The 25,160-nt window shown below is 37.1% G+C and overlaps 1 protein-coding gene across 3 annotated transcripts in view; it reads left to right on the plus strand.

The window, feature by feature from the left end:
• ALDH1A2 (aldehyde dehydrogenase 1 family member A2) overlaps positions 1 to 25,160 on the plus strand; it is a 91,001-nt gene that overhangs the window by 47,414 nt on the left and 18,427 nt on the right. For all 3 annotated transcript variants that reach the window (XM_019732311.2, XM_019732312.2, XM_074327682.1), the window contains 3 exons: positions 5,303 to 5,364; positions 7,371 to 7,499; positions 7,624 to 7,737. In XM_019732311.2, coding sequence (XP_019587870.1) covers positions 5,303 to 5,364; positions 7,371 to 7,499; positions 7,624 to 7,737 — 305 coding nt within the window. The remainder of the gene's footprint in view (positions 1 to 5,302; positions 5,365 to 7,370; positions 7,500 to 7,623; positions 7,738 to 25,160) is intronic.

A 25,160-nucleotide genomic window follows, 5' to 3' on the forward strand; every position in this document is an offset into this window, starting at 1 on the left:
CTGACTTGAGGTTTCTCCCATTCCTCTCCATGACATTTCACTCAGGGCCCACTGTTGGATGTTACCACAGAATCACGCAGTTTCAGTTTCATTCACAGGGTCTGATGTTGTTCCCGTTACAGCTCTGTCTGTTGTTTCCGGCCATGGTACTCAGTGGAGCCATTGTTTCTGACCATAAATCCTATGCTTGACCCTTCTACTATGGCAACTCTTAATTATGATGCTAAATAATAACCATTACTATGATTTATTGAATACTTTCTTTGTACTCATTGTATTATCTCTAATCTCATAGCTGCCCTGCAGGGAAAGTATTATTTTTCCCATTTTGATTATTTTAAACCTATATCAAAATCCTCTATTCCTCTCATGTCCGTAGACTCCTTGCGATGGAGGAAGTATCAAAGTTTGCTTTCAATTAACTGAGGGAGAAATGGAGGTTAATTGATTTGCATTTGATTTTTCTCTATAACAATTGTTGATTTTACTGATTTTGTGATATGTAAGCAGAGAAAATACAGTCCATGCTGTAAGCTGAATTCTGACATAAAAATGGCTTTATGATACATTAGCATGTAGGAAAGGTTAAAAATTACCTACATCATACCTAATTATTTGTCCACTCTACCCTCTTTCAATTTTATCCGTTAAACTAAAGGATAGGCTAAAAATGCTCAGACCTTGACTAGGATCCTACGATTTTACCTCCAACACCTTAGATCTAGTTTTGTGTTGTCAACAGAGAACACATATGATGAGATCTCACTCTTATTGTTGACCAAGAGTGAGAAGAGCCCAGGTGGACAGAGCAAATAACTTAGTGGGAGCTGAATTGGTGGTGACAGGAGGTCATGAAGTCGGTTTCACATGTAACCTCTTTCAGAGGTTAAGGCTGAAAAAGTCCTCCGTGATCCCTAAGGCCAACCTCTTCACTTTTCAGACAATGAACCTGAGATCTAGAGAAGTAAAGTAACTTTTTTTCAAGACCACACTACAGAGGAGTGGTAGAGCTAAGATAGTTTCCTGACAGACTCAGGAACATGGAAACTAACTTCAGAGAAGCTACCAGCAGACTCCTGGAAAGAATAGTGTTAGCACCACTGTATACTAATGTAAAATCTCAGTGTTTGTGTAGGCATTTATAGTTTATCATTATAGCTGTAAAATGTTCAGCGAGGTCTGTTTATTGTCAAAATACGTACTAATCTGCCAGAGGACATAATGGAATAGTTCAGTGTAGCTGGTCTAATTGTTTAATACTGGAGTCATCAGAAGGGTTTCTAGCTCCTTGAAAAGCAATTCTGTACACAGATTAGAGATTGGAAGATGGCTTTACATTCACTGAATTGTGTTATAGATTTTAATGCTATTAAATAAACTCATTTTTAGTGTGAACAGGTACGTAAAATTAGCTACAATTTTTGAAATACTCAGTATTATAATTGAGAGCTAGTTCTTGAAGTCTGTTTTTGGTAAATTTCTTTCCAATTTCTGGCACATTACAGATTTTTCTGATTTTATTGACTGTACGATATTGTCTAATTACACTGTCTAGTTATGTATAGACTGTGCCAATGTCAGATGTTCTAATGAGAATAAAAATTCTGTCAAAAATTTTTTTCAAGCAAGTATAAAATCTGGTTTAAGAAGGAAAGTTTACCCTGAAGGAATAATCAAAATAATTAAATTGTTCTAATTAGCTCAATAATTGCTATCTCTTCTGTGTCATTTGACAAGCCCTCATCAAAGAACATAGAACAGTGGCTCAGCTGTTTCACAAATACAGGAGCGGCTTATTCTGTTACTCATTTCTAGAGACAAAGACTTTTCTTAGCATAATCCTAGAAATGTCTCAATCTACACATATTCAGTAAAATTTGATCCATAGTTCAACCGAATTCATTGTATAATAAAGTATTTAATTATAAAGTTTTTATATTCCTCATGAGTTAAACTCAGGTGTTAAAGAACACATCAGAGGAGTTGGCTCTGGGTGTGTCTTCAAAATAAACTCCTGGTAAGAGCAGTATCTGTTCCTGTGTCTTTTTTACTTTCTTGAGTGAAATAGAAAAGAGGCTGAGAGATAAAAAGTCATATACATGCAATTTAGTATTCCTGTTTTGGTATCTCATCTCTTCTTTAGTTTTCTCCACCATAGTCTAACTCGACTCATAATGTGGTATTCAGAACATTTTTCTGGTATCCTCATCTAATGCAATCCTTTCGTGCTGAGTCTGAGATCTCTCGGCAATGCCCCTTATTTGATAAGAAGACCTAAGATCATTGTAGCCCAAAACAGAGTACCTGTGTTTGGGTGTAGATCTTTCTCTACATTAAGCCTATGAACTTTTATAGCACAAAGCTAGAGAAATGAAGGGAACAACCTTTTAAGTCATCTTGCCATATTTGGAGAATATTAACATAAAAGATGGGAAAATGGGTTATAATTTTTGTTCTAGGCAGAGAACAGTACTCATTATATATCGTCTTAGGTAAGAGAGGGGGAGGGGAACAGGTAAGGGAAGGGGGAGGGGAAGAGAGTGGGACAGGGGTTAACATGGCCACCCCTTTGAGTCTACTCTGCCTAGGTGAAGGGGGGAGGAGAGGCAACACCCTGAGGGAAAGGTGTTTCCTTTATAACTTATTAGGTTGGTGCAAAAGTAATTTTGTGGTTTTTGCAATTATTTTTAACCTTTTAAACTGCAATTACTTTTGTACCAACCTAATAAAATACTGGAGTTTATGTGAGTTCTCTGTATCCACATACCAAATCCTCAAAGAATCATCTTTGCCTTCCACAAGAGGGTTGTCATTTTTCTCTATTTGTACCCCTTGATATAACACTGATTCTATGGTTTGTGATACCCACCTAGAAGGATTTCTTTGCAAATGAAATTCTTTAGCCTATTGATCAGGGTTATTGCTCCTCATGGAAAACCTTCCCTGAAAGAAGAACCTGAAAAAAACCATCTATAACATTAAGGTATTTATACACACACACACACACACACACACACACACACACACACACATAAAGTACCTTTCCAGAGATTTATAAATTGAAGCTGGGTTGTAAAGAATGATATCTATGAAAATTCATGAGTTGTTTGCATAGAAAACTAAAATAGTTGAATTGATTTTTAAAATATAACTCAGTTTTCTTATTGTCATCCTATAGACAGTTTCCACATTTTGTCTGCGTTTTTTGTTTTAATGGAGATATGTTCTAAAATAATTTCCTTCCTACAGCTGGCTGAATGGTGCTTACTTCCCAATTTCTTCCATTTAAAGAAATATAAATATCAGGAGTGCCAATAAAATGTATACACATGACTTGTATTCATCTTTTGTTATCAGTATATATTGATTATTACAATTTTAATACAGGTTTTTCCTTTCTTAAAATGTGTAGACATTCTTTTAGTACCCTCTGTATAAAACAAAATTTGGAGACAAGCTGCGGATTAGGGAAAAACTTTACATAGACTCATAACAAAGTCCTAATTGCCTTAATATGTATAGAGTTCTTCAAATGACTGAAAAGATGAATAACCCAGTAGATAAATGACAAAGGGTATAAACCTGAAGAAAAAAATTGCAAATGGCCGATAAACATGAAAAGATATTCAACTCATATATTGTCAATCATAAATGGGTTGCCATATTCCACCTGTCAGGTTGACTGAAATTAAAATGATTGAAAAACCCCAATGTTTAATGGTAGGAAACAATACCATGTTATTGTTGGAATTATGAATTGTGTAACTTTTCTGAAGCGTGATTTGGCAGTATTTCTCAAAATGTGAAATGCACATATACTTTACTATGAAATTCCACAGATACACAACGATATATTAAATGATAGTATTTACAGCACTATTTATAATAGCCTAAACTGAAAGCAATATCTATCTCCCTCAGGATAGTTTACAAGTAGTACCGTTATTTATTGAGCCAGTGCAATAACATTCAGCAGTTAAATATGTTAGCTTTATATGAAAAAAAAAGTGGGGAAAAAACAAAACATAGAAGACTATGAATAATGTGATGCTATTTGTATTTTAAAAAATGAGAGAGAGATGGGGGATAAAAGGATGCTATATATACTTGTATGTGAAAAAAAAGTTCTTTGAAAAGATGCACCGGTATCAGATAGCTGTTAATTCTGGGAAGAGGTCCAGGAGAGGGAAAGAGAGAGACCTTTAATTATTTTACAATGGATAATTTTGAATTTAATTAAAACAATTTTGAATGATGAATATTAGTGATTCAGATGTGTTGAGAGACCATGATAAATAATCACATCATTTCTCTTCCCACAACCCACACACCTCCTCCTGTCCTCGCCTTCATCCCTCTCCGTAATAGCAATGCTCTTCATGAGTATTAACAGAGGGTCTTCACTTTCCCAGGAGGACGGCTTTTGAGAGAGAAAACAAATATCAGTGAAGTAGCCAAAGGGTTGGCAATTGAGGGAAAAACAAAGACGTTGCCTAGTACCAGAAATGAAAAGCCATATGCTAAAAAATGAGCCATTCTTTGGTTATTTCAATTAGCCATTTAAAATAATTCTGATAAACATAATGGCATTTTCCTAAAGCAGAATTTGGTTTGGATTTCCTGAGTAATTATTTCAATTGCCTTTTTCTCTTGTAAGGAAAACAAGGTTATTAAATCATCCTCATTTCCATGGCTCATTTGAGGGAATCATCTTTGAAGTGGACTTTTGCCTTCTTGAAATAGGCCTGCATATGCCTCACCCCCACCCCACCCCCCAGAGCCCAGGAAGTGCATGGAGACTCCTGGATTGAGTTATGAATAGATCTTACTTTTACTCACCTTGTCCAGATGCCTAGCATTTTAAATTTACCCCATAGCATTTGACTTCGTTTTGTTTTTAATACTTCAGAAAGTTATTTAAATTTTTGAGGTACCTCAGTTTTTAAGTCAAATAACTGTTCTGCATATAAGTATCATGTTACTATTTAGTATAAAATGTAGTATTCAGTATTTTCTGGTTTTCAGCTCGTCCACCCCCCATCCCCGCCCTCCCCCAGGTCTGCTTCTAGTGTCATCAACTTGTCCTGTATTTTGCCTTTGAGGTTGGTACTCTGGGTGGTTGGGAGCCGTATCTGGAGATACCTTACACCAAGTATAGCTCTTCTACCAGCTTTCGTACGTGGTTGAGTAGGTTGTGTTTTTAACTTTATTTCTGTGTTTTTGCTGTCACCCAAGTTATCCCTCTGCACTGTTTTCCCTTCCAGTGTGAGTCCTCTGTAGTGACCATACCCATTTCTTTCAGATGGTGACTATTTTACCTTTACAAGACACGAACCCATTGGAGTGTGTGGACAGATCATCCCGGTGAGTGTATCTCCTCACGCCTCGTATTTATTTTCATTTGAACCAGTTCTTTTAAAGATACATAAAACATGGACCTCAGCGATGTGTGTTTTCCATTACTGGGGGAAAAAAAACTGAGCTCACGTTGTTGACATATCTTTAGCAGCCTCCCTGCAAATGCTTATTTGAACAGGTTAATAGGGTTTCAGCTCTGTTACCAGGAGTTGAGTTCTTGAGTCATGGAATTCTCATGATTAAAATAAGCAAAGCCAAGTCCAGTGTATTAATAACCTGCCCTTGGTTATGGATGTCTATTCGGCTTATGGAAAATTAATGATTTGTTATATTTGCTTGTTTATTTTTTAAAACTTTGACTCACCATCTTTCCAGGCGTATTATTTTATATGGTCTTTTAATCCCATTCTTTCCCACTGTTTCTTTTCACAAGAATCTAGATAGAAGACTCTACAGAAGACACAGCAGTACAATTAACGTCACGGTCATAATTGAAACCATGCCGGGCTGTTGTGTATCTTGTAAAGGGAAATAGATGTAGTGCTTAGTGTTTGGACTGGAACATTAAACATTGTCTTTTTTTTCTCTCTCTCTCTCATACACAGCCTTGGCACTATACAAAACATCATCGAATCTTCCAACAAAACTAGCTAATCGTTCTGGCAAGGATTTCAGGGGAGGCTCAAACTAAACTCTTACACTATAGACAAGAAGTTTTCTCTTTTCAGAATATAGGAGAATGAGTCAAGATAATCTTTGGCTTTGGGGGCCAAAGATTTTTGAGAGGTATTAATGTATTTTTTTTTTTAATGGTTACAAACTCCAGGTTACTGTGAAATTTACTAGAGAATGAAAACAGAAAATGAGAGGTTTGGGGTAAGTTCTTCTCCTAAACCACCCAGGGGAACCCTACTTGGACCAGAGCAGGGGTGAGGTCTGTCACCTTAATTGCAGGAACTAAACCTGCTCTTCTTGCCCTTCCCAGACTCTCAGAGCTGCAGCTTTCACTGACAGGACAAGAGCTGCTTGTCAGCCAGCTCCGGCTCAATTACAGCAACCAAGATTTATATACTGTAGATGGAATTAAAACATCACTGTGGACTCCCAAGTTTATAAACAACTAAGGGGAAAAGAAATTGGGTGTTTGGTGAAGGCAAGACACTTGTATATTTTTGCAGGCTTGCCAGGGCCAGTGAGAATCTTTCAAGGATGGCAGCTGAGATGCTTCAGGCCGAAACACATTGTGGTCAGAGGCTGAAGCCAGTGGACCAGGATTTCTGTTTTCTTTCTTAATGAATTATCAACAACACCTGATAGTCTCATGCCTGCATTTATGACAATACAAGCTTAGCATACTTTTAAAATCAGTTTAAGTCATTTTTGGCCCCCAATTTAGATACTCACATATATATATATATTTTTAGTGTCCATTAGCTTATTTTGCAGTGGAAAGGAGACACTAATATTTTTGCGTACTCAAAAAATAAAGATGTGCTTTATTTTTTTGTAATCATGTATTTTGTGACCATACATGTATGTATAGAAAAGGAGCTACCTTGAAATAGGCATTGACTTAAATATTCACAGCTGGAATTTTCTCTTCTAGTTCTTCCACACTGAAGAACTTTCATACCAGTCTGAAATTCCTGGTGTAAAAATCACAAATGCAAGAAAAATTTTCATATACAAGAACTTACTGGAACCAAAGTGTAGTTTTAAAAACATACGAAATAACAACAATGAAAAACCAAAACAAGATGAAGAGAAAACAAAGACTCCCTTTTAACCATGCAATTTCTGTTGGTGGGTAGTTGGAATATAGTAATTTGGATTTTCAAGGTCAGTCCTATTCTATTCTTAATGACGTAATTAAAAATCCAAACATTTCCACTTTGTGGTAGGACAAGATTTATGTTGAGGACTAGTCTGAGAAATCTGAGAAGTCACAGCTTGAAAACAAAGTTGTGGAGGAATATTTTTCCACCTATCAACCTTGAGTTTTTTTCTTTCAGTGGAACTTCCCCCTGCTGATGTTTGCCTGGAAAATTGCTCCAGCTCTGTGCTGTGGCAATACAGTAGTTATTAAACCAGCAGAGCAAACACCACTCAGTGCGCTCTACATGGGAGCCCTCATCAAGGAGGTAAGAGAAACCGCCTTCAGGAGTGGCCCCCCCTCCCCGTGCCCTTGGGACCTACCGGAGCATATCTGATTTAATGTGCTTCATCAGCTCTCACAAGCCGTTTCCTCCAATTCTGTTTTGTTAGGCTGGCTTTCCACCAGGAGTCATCAATATTTTGCCAGGATATGGACCAACGGCTGGGGCAGCAATAGCTTCTCATATTGGCATAGACAAGATTGCATTCACAGGGTCTACTGAGGTAGGTACCTGGGAGTCACGGGTTGAGGAGCAGTCCTGCAAATGAGTAGAGGGCTTAAAAGAACACCAAAAATGTTACCCAAGCCTCAAAGGGCGGCATTGGTATCATAGCTGGAATACCAGCGAGTGTCTAAGTAAAGGTGCACATTCACCATTTGATGCCACAGACATCTGAGTGTTTTTGTGGTGCCATGTGTGTAAAACCTATCCCAGAAAAACAAACAAAACCCCATTATCTTTTGAAATAAAAGAAACACAATAGTAGAAGCAAAAATAAACAAGCAAAAAACTGTTCCAGAAGAGACTGTCCCAGTGGGGTTCTGAGCACTTCTTGAATTAAGAACAACAATGGCAGAAGCAAGTTAAGAAGCTGGAAATCGAAGCTAATCTCTGGTAGAGATTAAAATGGAAACACTGCTTTCCCTTCTCATTATTTCACCAGGTCCTATAGATACAATTGGCAACTTACTATGCCCATGAGTCATAGGGGTGATACAGAGCAGAGGTCAGCAAACTTTTTCTATAAAAGGCCAGGTAGCAAATAGTGTGGACTTTGCAGGCAGTATAGTCTGTTGCAGCCACTCGACTATGCCCTTGTAGCACGGAGTGGCCATAGGTAACGTATAAGCTGAGCATGGCTACAGGCCCAGAAAACTTTATTTATGGATACGGAAATTTGAATTTCATATAATTTTTACACATCACAAAATACTAATCTTCTTTTGACTTTTTCCCCCCAATCATTAAAAAACCCAAAAGCTGTTCTTCGCTTGCAGGCCATACTAAAATAGGCAGCAGGCCAAATTTGGTTCATGGGCCATAGTTTATTGATCCCTGATAAAGAGTCACAAGTCTGCTGAGAGAGATTTCTAATCAAATGTTACCATAAAATGTCTTGGCTCCGGGTAACAGACGATTAAAAAAAAAAAGAGAGTCTGATTCACTTTATCAAGTAGAACTTCACAGATGACACTGCCATTGAACGCAGGATGTTTGCAGGTCTCGAACAGTGAGTGCTACCTAATAGAAATATAGTGAGAGCAACATTTGTAATATGCTATTTAAAATTTGCTATTAGCCATGTTAAATTTTTTTTAAAAAGAGAATGACTTTTAATAATATATTTTCTTTAATCTAGTATTTCCAAAATACTATTTCAATTTATGATCACTATAAAAATCATTATCACAGTATTTTGCATTCTCTTCTCAATATGAAGTCTAAGAACTCTGGTATATATTGTACGTTTACAGCACATAACCCTTCAGACCAGCAGCTTATCAAGTGCTCTGTCGCCATGTGTGGTTAGTGACCCTCACAGGACAGCACAGGTCCAGGCACTTGATTATATCTGCTGATAACAGTTAATGGCTCTTGGTTAAATTGACTAATGTTTTAAAATTTTACGAGATTGATTAGTACACCTGGATGTTAATTCGTAAATTATTGTTTTATGTTTGTTAAGAATTAATCCAGTTTGTTTCCAAACATTCTAGTTGTACTTGTTAACAGTAATTTTGAAATTTTAATGAAATCTATAAACTAAAATGTGAGTGTGAAAGAGAATTATTGTTCCTATTTAAACTAGGTCTAATGCTCTGAAAAGATTTGCAAAGGCTAGATGCTAAGACAAACTGCAGTCAGCAAGAAGTGGGCAAGACAATTATAAAAGATTGGGGCAAAAATATAAATCTAAGTAGAGTGTACACCTGGATTGCTTTGCAAATTGTTTTTAAAAAACTGAAACCAGAAATCTTAAAGGCTATTGTAAGGGTATGGTTTAATCAAAAAGGACAGGTGGACCCATAATTAAAGAAAAGTCCTTGGTCTTATATCCAAAGACTGGAATGTACATGCTTTTTAAATGAAAATTAGATGCTTAAAGTATCTTTCCCTGAGTTAACCTTTTTTTCATTAACCAACCAATGGTCCTGGTTGAGTCAGTTAAGAGGCTTTGACTGTATAATATTTTTTAATAAAAATGAGATCATAATATGTAAAGTGAGACATCACATGTTGTATGTCAGTCCCTATAAATCTCCTTCATTTTTTAAATAGTTGAGTATAATACTCTTGCATCAGTGTATCATAGTTTAATTAATTCTCATTAATGTACACCAGATTTTTTTCACTATTTTTCCCTATTACACAGACTACTGAAATAAACATCCTTGGAGATCCAAGACAAATTTATTTGTGTGTGTGTGTGTGTGTGTGTGTGTGTGTGTGTGTGTGTGTGTTTTAGAAGTGGAATTGCAAAACAAAAGGATATTTATATTTAACTTGCTTTATCACCAAGAATGCATTAGATGTCTTTATGTATTAAGTTTGTTAATCTTCTGTTTCTTGTAGAATTTGCAAATGTTCCCAGTTAGTTTTTTGTTTTTTAATTTTTAAAAATAGAGTTGTTTGCCATGCACAATTTTAAATTTGTGTGTAGTCATACCTTTCCGTCTTTCTCTTAATGGCTTTTGGGCTTCCTGTCATCTTTAAAGAAACCCCTTCAAGATTATACAAATGGTCCTTAACATATTCTTTCAGTACCTTTAGGTTTTTGTTTTTGTTTAAATCTTTAATCTGGCTGGAATTTATTTTCATGTATAATGAAAGGCGAAGCCTAAGTTTATTTTTCTATATGTGAGTATTCAGTTACTTCCACGCCATTTATTAAACAATCCCTTTGTAGCTCATTTGAATGTAACATTAACATTATGTGATAAATTTTCATATATACATGTTTCTGTTTTGGGACTCAAAATTTTATTTGTCTATTCTTTCACTAGTGCCAGATCGCTTTAATTACTAGATTTTAAAAAGATGTGTTGCAATATGGTAGGCAAGATACCCTGGTTTTTAGTTTTCCAAAACCTCTTGCCTATTCTTGCCTATTCTCTCAGATCAAATTTCAAATCGATTTTCTAAGCACCTTTCCTTCTTCCCAAAAACCCTCATTGGAATTTTGATTGGTGTTACATTACCTGTCTATGTTAAATTGAGGGTAAGCCCTTTCTTTACAAGATTGACTTCTCATCTAGGAACATGGTATAAATCTCTTATTTGTCCTGTCATGTTCATCACACATCTCATCATATAAATATTAGGCATTTCTTGATAAATTAATTTCTAGGCATTTAACTTTTTCTTCCAAGGATATTTCAGTCTAAAAACTGAGCACTTTCAGGCCACACAAATAGTGGCATAGTGAATCAGTTACAACATAATGCTTGTTTCCAGGCTGCTTGCCTTCAAATCTGTGTTTTGCCCTTTAAGATTTTTTTAAAAACTTTTATAAAGACTTTATTGAAGGACAATTTAACGCGCCCACTTCAGTATCAAGTGTATACACTCATGTAACCATAACCCAAATTCAAGACATAGAATTTTTCCATTCCCAGGCAACCACTGATCCTTTTTATTTATTTTGCTAATTCTAGAATTTCATATAAATGGAATAATATAATAAATAATATAACATGTACTCTTCTGTGTTCTTTTTTTGATTTTTGTTCAATATTTAATGAATTATTGATATAGTTGCGTTTAAATCTCCCATCTTGATTTTTGTTTTCTACTTGTCCCATCTGGCATTTTGTACCTTTTTCCCTTTTTTTCCCTCCTTTTTTTTTGAACGAATTGAGTATCCCATTTTATATTTTATTTTGGATTATTAGTTATACCTCTTTTTTAAAGTGGTTGCTGTAATAATTACAATACAATGTGCATCTTAATCACAGTCTACCATTAAATAATAATGTTATTTCATATATAATAGGAACTGTACAACAGAATTTTTCCACTTGTCATCCCATCCTTTATGCTATTTTTAATGCTATTTTTGTCCTATAATTTACTACTACATATGTTATATACCCCACAGTACATTGCTACTTATTTTGTTCATCCAGCTTTTTGAAATTTTTTTAAAATGAGAAAACAAAATTAGTTTACATTTACTTACTCACTTGCATTTGTGGCCCTCTTCTTTTATTCCGCATAGGTCCAAGCTCTTTTTCTGAGATTTTGTTTTTTTTCTGGGGAAAGAACTTTAACATTTCTTGTACTGCAGGTCTGTTAGTGATGGATTCTGTCACTTTTGTTTGCCTGAAAATGTCTTTATCGCATTTTCATTCTTTTAATGAATGTTTTTTCTGATTATAGAATTCTGATTTGACAGTTTTTATTTTCTTTTATTTTACTTTCAACATTTTAAATATGTCATTCTGTTTTTGTTTTTTTTCCTTACTTGCACTGTTTCTAATGAGAAGTTAGTAGTCATTCTTACCTTTGTTTGTACTGTACATAATGTTTTTCCTCTGGCTGCTTTTAAGATAGTCTCTTTTTACTGGTTTTCAGCAATTTGATTATGATGTATTTCTGTGTAGTTTTCTTTCTTTCTTGCCTGCTTTCTTTCTTTCTTTCTTTCTTTCTTTCTTTCTTTCTTTCTTTCTTTCTTTCTTTCTTTCTTTCTTTCTTTCTTTCTTTCTTTCTTTCTTTCTTTCTTTCTTTCTTTCTTTCTTTCTTCCTTCCCTCCCTCCCTCCCTCCCTCCCTCCCTCCCTCCCTCCCTCCCTCCCTCCCTCCCTCCCTCCCTTCTTTCTTTTCCTAATTGAGATTCATTGAAAATTCTTGGATCTACATATGAGTTTATAGTTGGATCTGTGAGTTTATAGTTTTCATCAAATTTGGAAAACTTTGTTATTTTCTTGAAATACATATATATGTATATTTTTCCATGTCTGTTACTTTTTGAAAGGATGCTAAACATTGTTACCATTACATTATTGAACATGTGGATTTTGTTGTTATTCTATAGAGTGCTGGGCTTTTTTTCCTGACAGGTGGTTAAGTCACTTACAGTACAACTTGACCTTTTTGACACTTAATTTTAAGCTTTGTTAGGACTAGTTTATCTCTACCTAGATACTAAAATTTAGTAAGATTGCTAAATTAAGATTCTTCTGGAGTTTCTTCTGAATGTTCCTAATGTCCAACAAGGTCTTTTCCCCTCGGGGGGTCGAAACCCAAATGTTTGTCTCCTAGCCCTATATGAGCTCTGGGAATTGTTCCGCATATAGATTACCTTGTCTTTTTTCTTTATCTAATTTCATAGAGTCTCGTTCTATGTATTCCCAGCTTAGCAGTCAGCCAAAGACTCAAGGGACCCCCAGGCTGATTTCTGGACCTCGTTCTCTCCCTCTGGTATTAAGCCCTTCACATTTTAGCCACACCAGCCTCTGAAAACCCTGACCTATTTCATCAACCCAGTCATACCACTTCATTCTACTTGGTCTCCCCATCCCATGCTGCATTCTAGAAGGCCTTTTGGAAGAAAGGTCTTCCCTTATTTGTTCCTCTTATATCTAGAATCATAGTCCCATACTGTCTGATGTCCAGTTTGAAGAAAAAATGTTATGTACTTTTCTAGTTGTTTACAATGGCAGGGCAAATCCAGTGCCAGTTACTTCATTATGACCAGAAGCAGAAGTCCCTATTGCATCATTTTACTACCTTTGATATTGTTCTTTGATTTCTTTCTCTAGGTTTTAGGTGGATTACTTGTGCTCATAGTTTATGATTGCCTCATACTGGATATACTGCAGTCAATGTGGTTACAAATTTATTTACTTCAGTTGATATACTTGAAGTCTTAATAATACACCTCTAAAGACATTTGGATTCAGAAAAGTCCTTGGTTTTTTTTGGTATAGAATATTTGAAAAGTACTTTAGTCCATTAAATAACTCTTAATCTTCTTGGGTGAACTGATTTGCTTATCAGTTTAGTGTTGATTTTTTTTTTTTTTTTTTAGTTTTGGTTTCAGAAGATGACAATTTCTGGTAATATATATAGATTTGGGTGGGGTATAGGAGTCTCTTTGGAATCTATCCCACAGGCATTCTCACTACTTCAAGTAGTATCTGATGTGTAGTCAACATGCATTATAAACATTTGTTAGCAACACCAAGGAGGAAAGACTGAATTTGAGAAACAGATGTTTAATCTAGAAGGTAGCAAATGGATCACTTTCCTTCTTTAAAATGCCACCAAAAACTTAGGGTTTACTATCTTTTACTTTGTAGCTATACGATTATGGACCAGTCACTGAATTCTGTACAAAATTGGCTTAATAATGGTAAGCACGTTTCTCAGTGTTGTGAGAATTAAATGCAATATGAGTTTTGTAAATTGTAAGCAGCAAGCAAATGTTGCCATGTTTCCCTGAAAATAAGACCTAGCCGGACAATCAGCTCGAATGCGTCTTTTGGAGCAAAAAATAATGTAAGACCTGGTCTAATATAATATAATATAATATAATATAATATAATATAATATAATATATAATATAATACCAAGTCTTATACTAATATGACATCATCATCCCAAGAAGGGAGAGATCTCTGGGGGTTGGATGGTCTGTCAAGGCTCAAAGAGAAAGAGGGGTTTGATACAGGTCTTGTTAGGGTACGGATAAGTAGAGCGAATTGGGGAAAAGGCTCAGTATTAGTAAACAACCAGAGGCTGGAGAGTATAGAAAGTGCTAGTGGAATAGAGTGGGGATTGGGGAGGGCTTGGGGAGAAAGGTTGGGAGGCAGATGAACTTGAAAGGAAGATTCTGCAAATCAAGCCTTTGAAGAGAATTCTTGGTTAAAAAATTGAGGTCAAAGTATTGAAGACCTTACAGACAGACATCACATGAAAAGTATACACCAATATCCTTTATAAATTATAGACACAAAAAATACTAGCAAACAGAATCCAGTGACATATGAAAAGGATTATACACAATGACCAAGTGGGATTTATCCCAGGCATGCAATGTTGGTTTAACATCCAAAAATCAGTCAACGTAATACTCCATATTGATAAAATAAAGGACAAAACCACATAATCATCTCCATCCACACAAAAAAAGCATTTGACAAAATCTTAACACCACACAGAAACTTGTAAGAAATACTATTCCTAATTGCCAAAAAGTAGAAACAATCTAGATGTCCATAAAATGATAGTTGATAGATAGATTGTTATATATCTATATCCAAATAATGGGATATTATTCAGCCATAAAAAATGAATGAAGTACTGATACATGCTACAACATGGATGAATCTTGAAAATGTTATGTTAAAAGAAAAAAAAAAACTCATAAAAGGCCATGTATTGTATCACCCTATTTGAAATGTCCAGAATACGCAAATCTATAGACAAAAAGTAGATTAGTGGTTTCCTAAGGCTGAAAAGAGGGAAGAATGGGGGAATGACTGCTAATGGAAATGGGGTTTATTTTTGGATTCCTGAAATGTTCAAGAATTAGATAGCAGTAATCATTGTGATGGTTGCACAACTCTCTGAATATACTAAAAACCAATGACTTGTACACTTCAAAAGTGACTTTTAAGGTATGTGAATTGCATCTCAAAGCTGTTAAAATGGATGATTTTAAAAACACATTTAAGTCTTTAAATTGTGATGATTAATAGCCAACATTGATTGAGCACTTACTGTGTGCCAGGAACCTACTTAGTGCTTTGCCTATATCATCTCACTACATCTACGCCGGTGAGCAGAGTTTGGCTGGGAGAGGTTAAATTACCTGCCCATGGTCACATGTTAGTCAGCTGTAGGTCTGAGACTCATACCCAGAGCCCGTACTCCAAATTACAGTGCTACACTGCCTCTCTGGCTAAGGGCTTTACACCATCCCGTAGAAGAGGGAGCTGTTAAAAATCAGGAAGCACATATCAAAACGGGTACTTAGGAAGGATAATCTCTCAGTGGCACATGTTTTGTTCAAACCATGGTCAAAAGTATCTAATTCTGAAAGGTCATAGACACTGTTCTAACTCAAACTTTTTCCCCTTTTCCAAAATTTACTTTAAATTTGCATCTTTAGCCTCTTTAAATCTCATTTGATACATTATGCGTCCATCTGACATTCTCTAGTATAGGACTTAAAGTTTTAAACCCAAGCTGCCTTAAATCAAGTCCACAAGCATTTATTGAGCACTTATTAAATGTCAAGTACTATGCTAGACCTTAGAGAACCTGTGCGATTCAATCTAACCCAGGTGATAATCTGTGAATATGCAGCTAATATAGTGTGGTGTGTATGGGCGGGTGGAGGAAGAGAAGACTAATTCTGCACCATTTTACTTAAAAATGTCCTAATTTTCAACATGCTTTCTCGCCTTTAGTTCTAAGGCTAGAACTAAAATTCTCTTGTGCAACATGGTTTTCAAATGTATTTGGCATTAAGGAGCAATATTGTTAGTTCAACATATTTAAATTTAAATGAAAAGCTAATTCATGCAAAGATAACAATATTTAAGGAAAAGATAATTCTACATCTTAATCCACAATTGTTAACATTCACAGCTGGGAAAACGTAGGTCTATCGTCCTTTTCTCTTTGGAGAAAATGAAATTGTAGAGGTGTGGGAACCAAAGTGCAAAAAGGACTTGGAGGAACCCCAGCTGGGGGACCCTTGTGAGTAGTGTGTTGCTTGATATTGGCAGATAATCAACAAATATTAGTATCGTTCAATTCTCAGGAATCATTTCCCATGCCTGATATTAAGGACCAGCACTTTCAAAAACCTCAATACATATTTGGCTGGAATGTAAAATGAGAGATTAAGTTTCACTGTTGCCTCTTAATAGCAAATGCAGTTTTTGTTTTTTGGTGTTTTTTTTTGTTATTTCAGGCAGGTCTACTTTTACAGGCATTCAACCTCGAGAGCTATAGATGTGATACTGATTTAGTGCGTATCCTTAAAAGTCTCTTCTGGAAGTGAAAAGCCTTTATAGAGATGGAAAAAAACCCCAATACCCAGCCCTGAGAACCTGTCATGACAGATGGGACATGTTGAGGAGTTAGCGTGTCTGACTTCCTAGTGCCCTGGACACTTGGTGGAGTGAGCCAGCGCCGGACAACAGATGTTCACTGATTGCTAAACACTTAGTTCCAGTGTTGTGGTGAACATATTTAATAGTTAAAGGGACACAAAAATGTGTAGAAATTAAGTAAAATATTAGGTTTTCCCTGTACCTATTTCCCATAAATCATCTTTGTAATCCTCAGTTTATAATACTTTCACTTACATTCAGGCCAAGTCAGTTTCCATCTACAAAACTATCCAGTAGCTTATTATAAGCGAAGATAATAATTGAGTTGAACAGTTAATCAATATAATCAGTCTAATGATCAACAAAGACCTCTTCACAGAATTTTACATGAATTTAGGAAGTTAAGAGTTTGAGTTCAGCTTGAGTTAATTTCTTTCAGTTCTTTGTTTAGAGACTCTTAAAGGAAAAATAGTATCCCTCATTGCTGTGCTAAAATGAAAACTTGAAAGAACGCTGTATCACAACACTGTACTTTGCCTCTCTAAAAAATACTAGGGGAAATCATCACTTTTTCAATAAGAAATTCCAAACAGCCTTCAAATCATATTAAAAGCAATCAAGATTAAATATGTCAGATCCATATCAGAAAACTAGACGTAATTAAAACCTCTATAATGATCGTGTAGAGTTGTTCACAATACATGTTATTATTTAATTTTTTCAGCCCTCAGAGTTCATGCCAATAGATAAGGGATGATTGTATCTAATTCATGGATTGTGAGGATGAAATAAACTAGTATCTCTAATGTGTTTAGCACAGGGCGTCGTTCTTAGTAAAGTGTCAGTAAATATTAGCTTTCATTGTTTTCTGTTTATTTTAAAATGAAATTTATAGAATCATTTCTGCTTGAGAAAGTGTGGTGTAAATAGAAGGGGGCTGGATTCAGCTGACCTTGGATGAAATCCTACCTCTCCTGTGTGTGACTTTGGCAAATCATTCAGTTTTTCTGATCTCTCATTTTTTCATCTATTAAGAGGGGCTATGAATAACTCCTTATAGCTTTATTTGTGGATTAATTGAGGCAATGTATTTAAAAGTTCAAGTCCTATTGCTTGGCACACTGTAAAAACTCAGTAAGTATTAGTTGAATCTGAAAATTCCATTTGTAAAGAATATGTCTGTCAAACTGATTGCTGTTCGCCTCTGGCAGTTTTACTTTCCTTTTGTTTGTTTTATGGCTTTTATAAATATTTTACAAATATTTTTGTCTTCTAATAAATATTTGGTTTTTTGTTTGTGTTTTCGCTGTTCTATTTCACTTTTTGGAAGGTTGCCCAGGTGCTTGCTTGGATAAACTGATTTTGAATCCTTTTTTTTTTTTTTAACTTTTATTTATTTAAATGTGTTTTTCCAGGATCCATCAGTTCCAAGTCAAGTCGTTGTTTTCAATCTAGTTGTGGAGGGTGCAGCTCACAGTGGCCCATGTGGGGGTTGAACCGGCAACCTTGTTGTTAAGAGCACCGCGCTCTAACCAACTGAACCACCCGGCCACCCTGTTTTTTTTTTTTTTTTAAGGAGAATAGTGTACTCGATTTAGAGAGTAGTGCTGAAAGAGGACACTTGGTACCCATTAAGGAACTTGCTTATGATTTTGCTATGGCCTAGAGTAGGGGCTACTCCTTCTACCTGTTTGCAAGAACTGAATTCTGGTGTAGGGAGAAATTTCTCCGCAGCAAAGTGTAATGTAGTTATTATTGTTTTCCAGGACTACCTCACCTACAGTGAAGTGGGGGTGGGAGAGAACAGCAGAGAGGGGAGGGACTTGTTTAAATGCAGATTCCTGGGCACCACCCAAGATCTTCTCAGAACATTTGGAAATGGGATCCAGGAATGCTCATTTTAATAATCTCTCCTAGTGATTTTTATGTTCACTAATGTTCAAAAATTGCTAGTTTATACACAATCTGAGTAGTTGGGTCATACAGTAGTTGAGCATGTTCTTAGGCCCGTTTAGGAAAAAACTACAATCTGAGTTTGTTAATCTGTGCTAAAATAAAACGTTTGTTTAAAATACCAGGTACCACTCACATTGTCTGCTGTGTCTGTAGGTTCATTCCAGCAATAATCTCTCTCTCTCTCTCAAGCACCTGAAGGAAGAAAGACTAACTCAAAATTAGTTTAGCAAAGCAAAGACATGGCCCAGAGCATATGAGATAGAATTGAGTTCTTTATGAGCTTATTCCTCCCTCTCTTCTCTAGTTCCTCTGTTCTCCAGGTCTGTTCCCCAGAGGATTTCATAGGTTTAGCACAGTTCTAATGCCATTGCACCAACTTCACTATGCCCAGGACCATTATGTGCAGAAGTTGTTCAAGGGAACGCAGGGACTCAGCTAATGAATTTGTAGATGATTTTACCCTCCTGGCTGAGCTGGTCTGATTTTCTTTCTCTATGGAATTTTTTGTTGATTTAGCCCTTGTCTGCATAAAAGCACTATTCCTAAAAGAAGTTCTAAGGTTCATTTTACTCATAAATATTGGTTTATGAACATGGAAGTTAACCACCATTTTCCTCTTCGACTCTATTCTCTATAAGACCATCAGTATAGAAGATTTTTCAACCGTAGTAACCTAATTGATCCATTTGATGTTTTTACATACGAATAATCCAGTGAGTGAGTCAATGCTAACATTTCATTTGGAATATTTTCTTGAAATAGCTCTCTTATAATTATTAGCCCTTCTTTTGAGCTCCAGACTTCTGTGTCTAACTGCAGCATGGATGATAGCTCTACTTAGCTGTTTAGACTCCTTAAGGTAACAGACTCATTGACTTATGACTTGGCCCTTGCACCTTCCCCTACTCTCTAGCCTTACCAGACTGTCTGAAAACCCCCGAATATAAAGCACTTTTCACAGTTCTGTGACTTTGCAAATGCCATTTCTTCTGTGGAAATGACCTCCTTTCCCTTACCCACTCAGTGAGTCCTTAGTTCAGTGATTTTGTTCTACCTTCTGTGCATGTAAATGAGGACTGGTCAACGGTCTATAGCGATTATAATGCTTTATTCTTATGTAGATTTATAATCTCAAATGTTGCCTCATTTTAGTTCTGACATCTTTTCTTTTGTTGGCCTCTGATCTTCTGTTTTTATTTTCACCACCTTTTCTTTCTTTTTTTCCTCTTCACTTGTTCTCTTTCCTCTTTAGGCTCTAATTATTTTAAAATTTAATTAATTTATTCAGTTATTTTACTTATACAATTATTTTAAGATCCATTCATGTTATTGCATATATCAATTCATTTCTTCATTTCTTTTTATTGCTGAGTAGAATTCCATTTTATGGTTACGAGTATATCACAGTTTGTTTACCCATTTACCTGTTGATGGACATTTGGGGCATTAGGTTGTTTCCAGTTTGGGACTACTATAAATCAAAGCGTCTTTGAACATTTCATGTGCAAGTCTGTGTGTGTGTGTGTGTGTGTGTGTGTGTGTGTGTGTGTGTGTTTCCTTTTCTCTTGGTTAAATACCTAGGAATGCAATGGCTGGATCATATTAGGTTAGAAACTACTAAATTGCTTTCCAAAGTGGGTGTACCAACTTACACACCTACCGGAAACGTATAAGAAAGACTTGTTAACAACTTCACACCCTCGCCAACATTTGGTATGGTCATTAATTTTAGCCATTCTAATAGGTGTATAGAGTTTTCTCATTGTAGCTTTAACATGGGAAATTCTTCACTTTCACAAGAAGAACAGTAAAAACTCAATATGTCATCTTCAAAGACACAGCTATTCAATGGGGGAACAGAGGGAGAGAAGGGAGAATTTGGCAAAGAGGATGAGGTGGAAGGAGGCCCTGTGAAATGTTTTGCTATTAGGAAAATTCACAACAGTGAAGTAGCTTACAGCAGTGTGCATAGAGCAAGTTTCAGCTGAATTTTTGTGACAGGGCCTATATTTGATATTTCTCTGTCTAGAGAGGTTTACGTTCACTCGGAGGGGAACCAATCCTGTGGCCTCTGGAGTATCTCTTAGTTTCTTCTCTGGAATGATGTCATTGACAAGAAAGGACCTGAGGGAGGAGCATTTGTCTAGAATATGAAAGCCAACTTATAATTACCCATATTAATAGTGGCAAGTGGAGAATTTTCATAGGCAAATGAAATAATCATATAATCCCCAAATCCCCTTTCAGCTTATAGTTTTTGACTTCTTTATCCATCTACCCTTTTTAAATTTTGTAGGCTACTTGCAAAATTGTATAGATTCTCTCAGAGGGAACATGTCATTTAAATATAGATTTGAACATGGCTCCTGTTATGTTTACCCTAGGGAGAGGGCACCTGTTGGTACATCACAAAATGTCTAGAACAGTCAGCAACAAGAAGCTTATTTGAGGTGGCTGCTTTCCATTTACTTTAGCAAAAGGCCTTTTAAAAGCAAACCGAGTTACTCATGTTAAAGGTGGGATTAATTTCTACTTATGCAGCTAAATACATGTAAATATTTAATAAGTGAATGTGAAGGGGCTCTAATAAACACAGAGTCAATAAACAACCTCAATAAAGTACAGGAAAACAGTTTGCATTTTGCTTTGTATGGTGTTTTCTTTATTCAGTTAGATTAACAAACCATGATTTCATCATTAGTCAACAAGATAGTAGAGAGACCATCAAAGCAAACTACAGGAGAGTCCAGATTGATTCGTGCCAAACAAATGTTTGTAGCTAACAGCTGTATTATCACTGATTCTAATTTACGCAGCCGGGGTTCTCCTTTCATTTCCTAAGTGAGATGAATGTCACATTGCATGATATGGACACCCTTTCTGCTGCTTGAGTAATGAATCAGGTCAGCTCTCTCTGCGCAACCTCCTCTCTGTAAGCAGAGGAAGAAGCAGCCTGCTACAGCTTTAGCTATTTTTCACAACAGCTAATGGGCCTCTTTAAATATACCAGTTTGAGGTGTCCAAACCTTTGGATTTACAGGTTTTAAATTACTAGCTTTCTTCCTTTTCTTCTTTAATACTTAAGTCTAAACTTGAATACCAAAGAAGAATAAGTGCGCTGTAGTCTCTGCTTGCTACCTGCGACTCCTTGATTGCAGTAGGTTTCTCTCCTCAGAGCTCAGGCTGAGTACGGACAGGTCCTAAGATGCCCTCTCTGTAGTTCACCTTGGCAGTGGGACTGACAAGTAGTACCGTTGACTGGAGTATGTCAGGCTTGTTCCTATCAGAGCAGACCAAAAAAATCAAAATCTCGATTTAAAAAATGTATTTGAAATAGAAAGGGAGAGTCTTATGTAATAGAAGGATGGCCAAATGTACAGGGCCGTCGATCAAGAATGTCTCTGTTAGTTGTGGACAGTGTGTTAAGTGATCAGAACCCAATCTCCCAGAGAACATCTGGAGAAGAGAAGTAGGAGCCACAGAGAGAAGCAGAAAGAGCCTGGTGTGGGCGCCCGAGCCCACTCTTGGCTCTGCCACTCACTGCCTGTCAGCAAGTCATTTCTGTTTTTTTTATTTAGTTCTTTTTTTTTTTATTGGGGAAGGGGAACAGGACTTTATTGGGGAACAGTGTGCACTTTCAGGACTTTTTCTCCAAGTCAAGTTGTTGTCCTTTCAATCTTAGTTGTGGAGGGTTCTGTTCAGCTTCAAGTTGTTGTTTTTTTTCAGTCTTAGTTGTGGAGGGCGCAGCTCAGCTCCAGGTCCAGTTGCCGTTGCTAGTTGCAGGGGGCACAGCCCACCATCCCTTGCGGGAGTCGAACCGGCAACCTTGTGGTTGAGAGGACGCGCTCCAACCAACTGAGCCATCCAGGAGCTCAGCGGCAGCTCAGCTCAAGGTGCCATGTTCAATTTTAGTTGCAGGGGGCGCTGCCCACCATCCCTTGCGGGAGTCGAGGAATTGAACTGGCAACCTTGTGGTTGAGAGCCCGCGCTCCAACCAACAACTGAGCCATCCAGGAGGCAGCTCAGCTCAAGGTGCCGTGTTCAATCTTAGTTGCAGGGGGCAGAGCCCACCATCCCTTGTGGGACTCGAGGAATTGAACTGGCAACCTTGTGGTTGAGAGCCCACTGGCCCATGTGGGAATCGAACCGGCAGCCTTCGGAGTTAGGAGCACGGAGCTCTAACCGCCTGAGCCACCGGGCCGACCCAAGCAAGTCATTTCTTAACCTCTCTGAGTCATGGTTTGGTTTTTGTTCTTTCTTTCTTTTTTTTTTTTTACTGTAAAATGGGGTAATCATTCTTGCCTCACAGGATTGTCACGAAGATTAATGTTTGTGAGAACAAGCAGCACAGAATAGGTGCTCAATAAATGATGTTAAATTAGAAAATAGAACTAACAGTGGAAGGTTAGACAGTATGAGAGAAATGCCCTTAAAGTTTCATTAATCCCGTGATTCTTAACCTTAGCAGCACATTAAAATGTTCTTGGGAACTTTTTAAAAATACTCATGCCTAGGTGCTGCTCCATGCCAGACAGAGATCAGAATCTCTGGAGGTAGAGACCAGACATAGAAAAAGCGTCTGAGTGCTTGAGAATGCCCATTTGCCATCAGTGTTAGAGCCACGAAGCCATGCCCTTCATTAAAGATGCAGAAGTTTAAGCCAAAGGTAAGTAAGAAGAGGAAAGCTCAGGATCATTCTGTTAGTTGTGGCAAAGCTGAGCCTTGGACGTAGGTGTCCTGTGTTCTAATCTCTCACTTCTGTTTTCCAAAAGACTTCACGTTGTCTGATTTCCAGGGACTTCATGAGCAGCTGTCATGTCCTGGCCCATGTTGAAAATCATGTGTGTGTGTGTATGTGTGTCTGTGTGTGTGTTGTGTGTGTACACAACAGAGTCCCTCACAAATTTAGTCTAGTGGGGACGACAACTATTAAACAAAAACTGTGGGAGTTATGTAGGATCAGCCAGCTGAGCAGGAACCCCAAGCCCTGTGGGAAGGGTAGGTCTAGAAAGCTAGCTTCTCAGAGGAGGTGGCACAGATAGGTCTGAAAAATGAGTTTATCAAGTAAACAAGGGGAGGAAAGGCATTTCAGCTTATACAAAGACATAGAGCCATATTCTAGAAAGGGCAGGTGGTTTCACGTGGCTGGAGTGATGGGTGTGTAGTGGTGAGAACAGTAAGGAAGAGGCTGGAAATGTAGTTAGTGGCTATATTGGTTTTCAAAGTCTGAATTTCACAAGTAATGTTTTGAAATTGCTGTTACCACCTAAATTAAAGGAACTGCTTAGATGCCTTGGTCCTATTACTTTCTGGTGGGGATCTGAACAGATTGATTTGGCCTATTATTTCTGGATATTTCAGCAAGACAAGAAATATTCAGTTATACACATTTTTGGCATTTCTATTTCCATCATAGTCAGAACTAGTGAGTGCAACAATGAAAATTAAGAAAATAGAGAAGGGAAGAAGCAGAGAGTCCATCTGTTTGGGGTTTAAGAAGTGAAAATATATTGCAGAAAGCAGGCATCTTCAACCAGTTTATTGAGAGCTTGACTAGAGATTTTTCTATTTTTTAAAAAGGTGGGATAGTTCTGAGAAGGAATCCACCCTGACGTGTGTAATTAACTAATCAAGAATAAGAAATATCTCTGAGAAGAAACCCATGCCAATATGAGTAATTAATGAATGAATAGAAAAAAAAATTACTGAACTTGAAAAACTGTTCAGGGAGCAACACCCTTGAATAAAAAGGGCATAGACAGCTGTCCGTGTTCTTTTTGTCTTGTATACGATGATTTTCCCTGCACAGCGCCAAGCCTGCTGCAGTGCCGTGAACATGATTCTGGCACTGTGGCTCGTCCAGGGATACTCCTGATACCAATCTTGAAGACTGTTGAAAACCAGGATGGGACTCAGAGTTGATCTGTGTCAACATTCCTGCTGAGAACTAGCCCTGTTCCATTATGTGTGGGGGAGCCCCCAGTTCCCTGTCCTTGCCTGTTTGGGGTCCACGGATACAGCTGAGCTACCCTGCAGTGTGTGCAAAGTTAAGCAACCACACGATAGAACCCTATCACTTACCCTTTCATAACGAGCTCTAATCGGGGAAACTGAAAAAAAAAAAAAAAAAGATCAGATTTTTTCCCCCTACTATTCAGTGCAGCTGTGGTGCTTTTATGAAAAACTACTTCTGCTCCATAAGGCTAAAAGAATGCAGAAGAATTGCAGACAGACTCTCAGATTGAGCAGGAGCTCCAAGAGCCCTTTGTGTCTTTTTTAACTTTTCCAACAAACTGGGCTACTAAGGGACAGATTAACTGCTTGGCTTGTGCCTTCATTCATCAAATGAAGAAACTGAGGCCCCGGAGGTGACGTGGCTTTCCCTAACTGGAGCCAAGCCAGAGTTTGTAGCTCCAAGGTCTTCTGACTCCTGTGGGCCAAACTGTAGTCCAGAAACCTGGGCGTGCTTAAGATTAGCCAGGATTAGCCAGGTTGTCAGAGATAGGGCAGGAGGTATAAGAGTATATTGTGAAAAGGCTGATTGGAAGGAAAAAAAGATAATGAACTCAAAATTTGGTCTCTGTGCCTTTATCCTAATTAATCTGTATTCACTTACAGGATTTA

This window comes from Rhinolophus sinicus, linkage group LG03, assembly GCF_036562045.2.
Source record: "Rhinolophus sinicus isolate RSC01 linkage group LG03, ASM3656204v1, whole genome shotgun sequence".
NCBI lineage: Eukaryota > Metazoa > Chordata > Mammalia > Chiroptera > Rhinolophidae > Rhinolophus > Rhinolophus sinicus.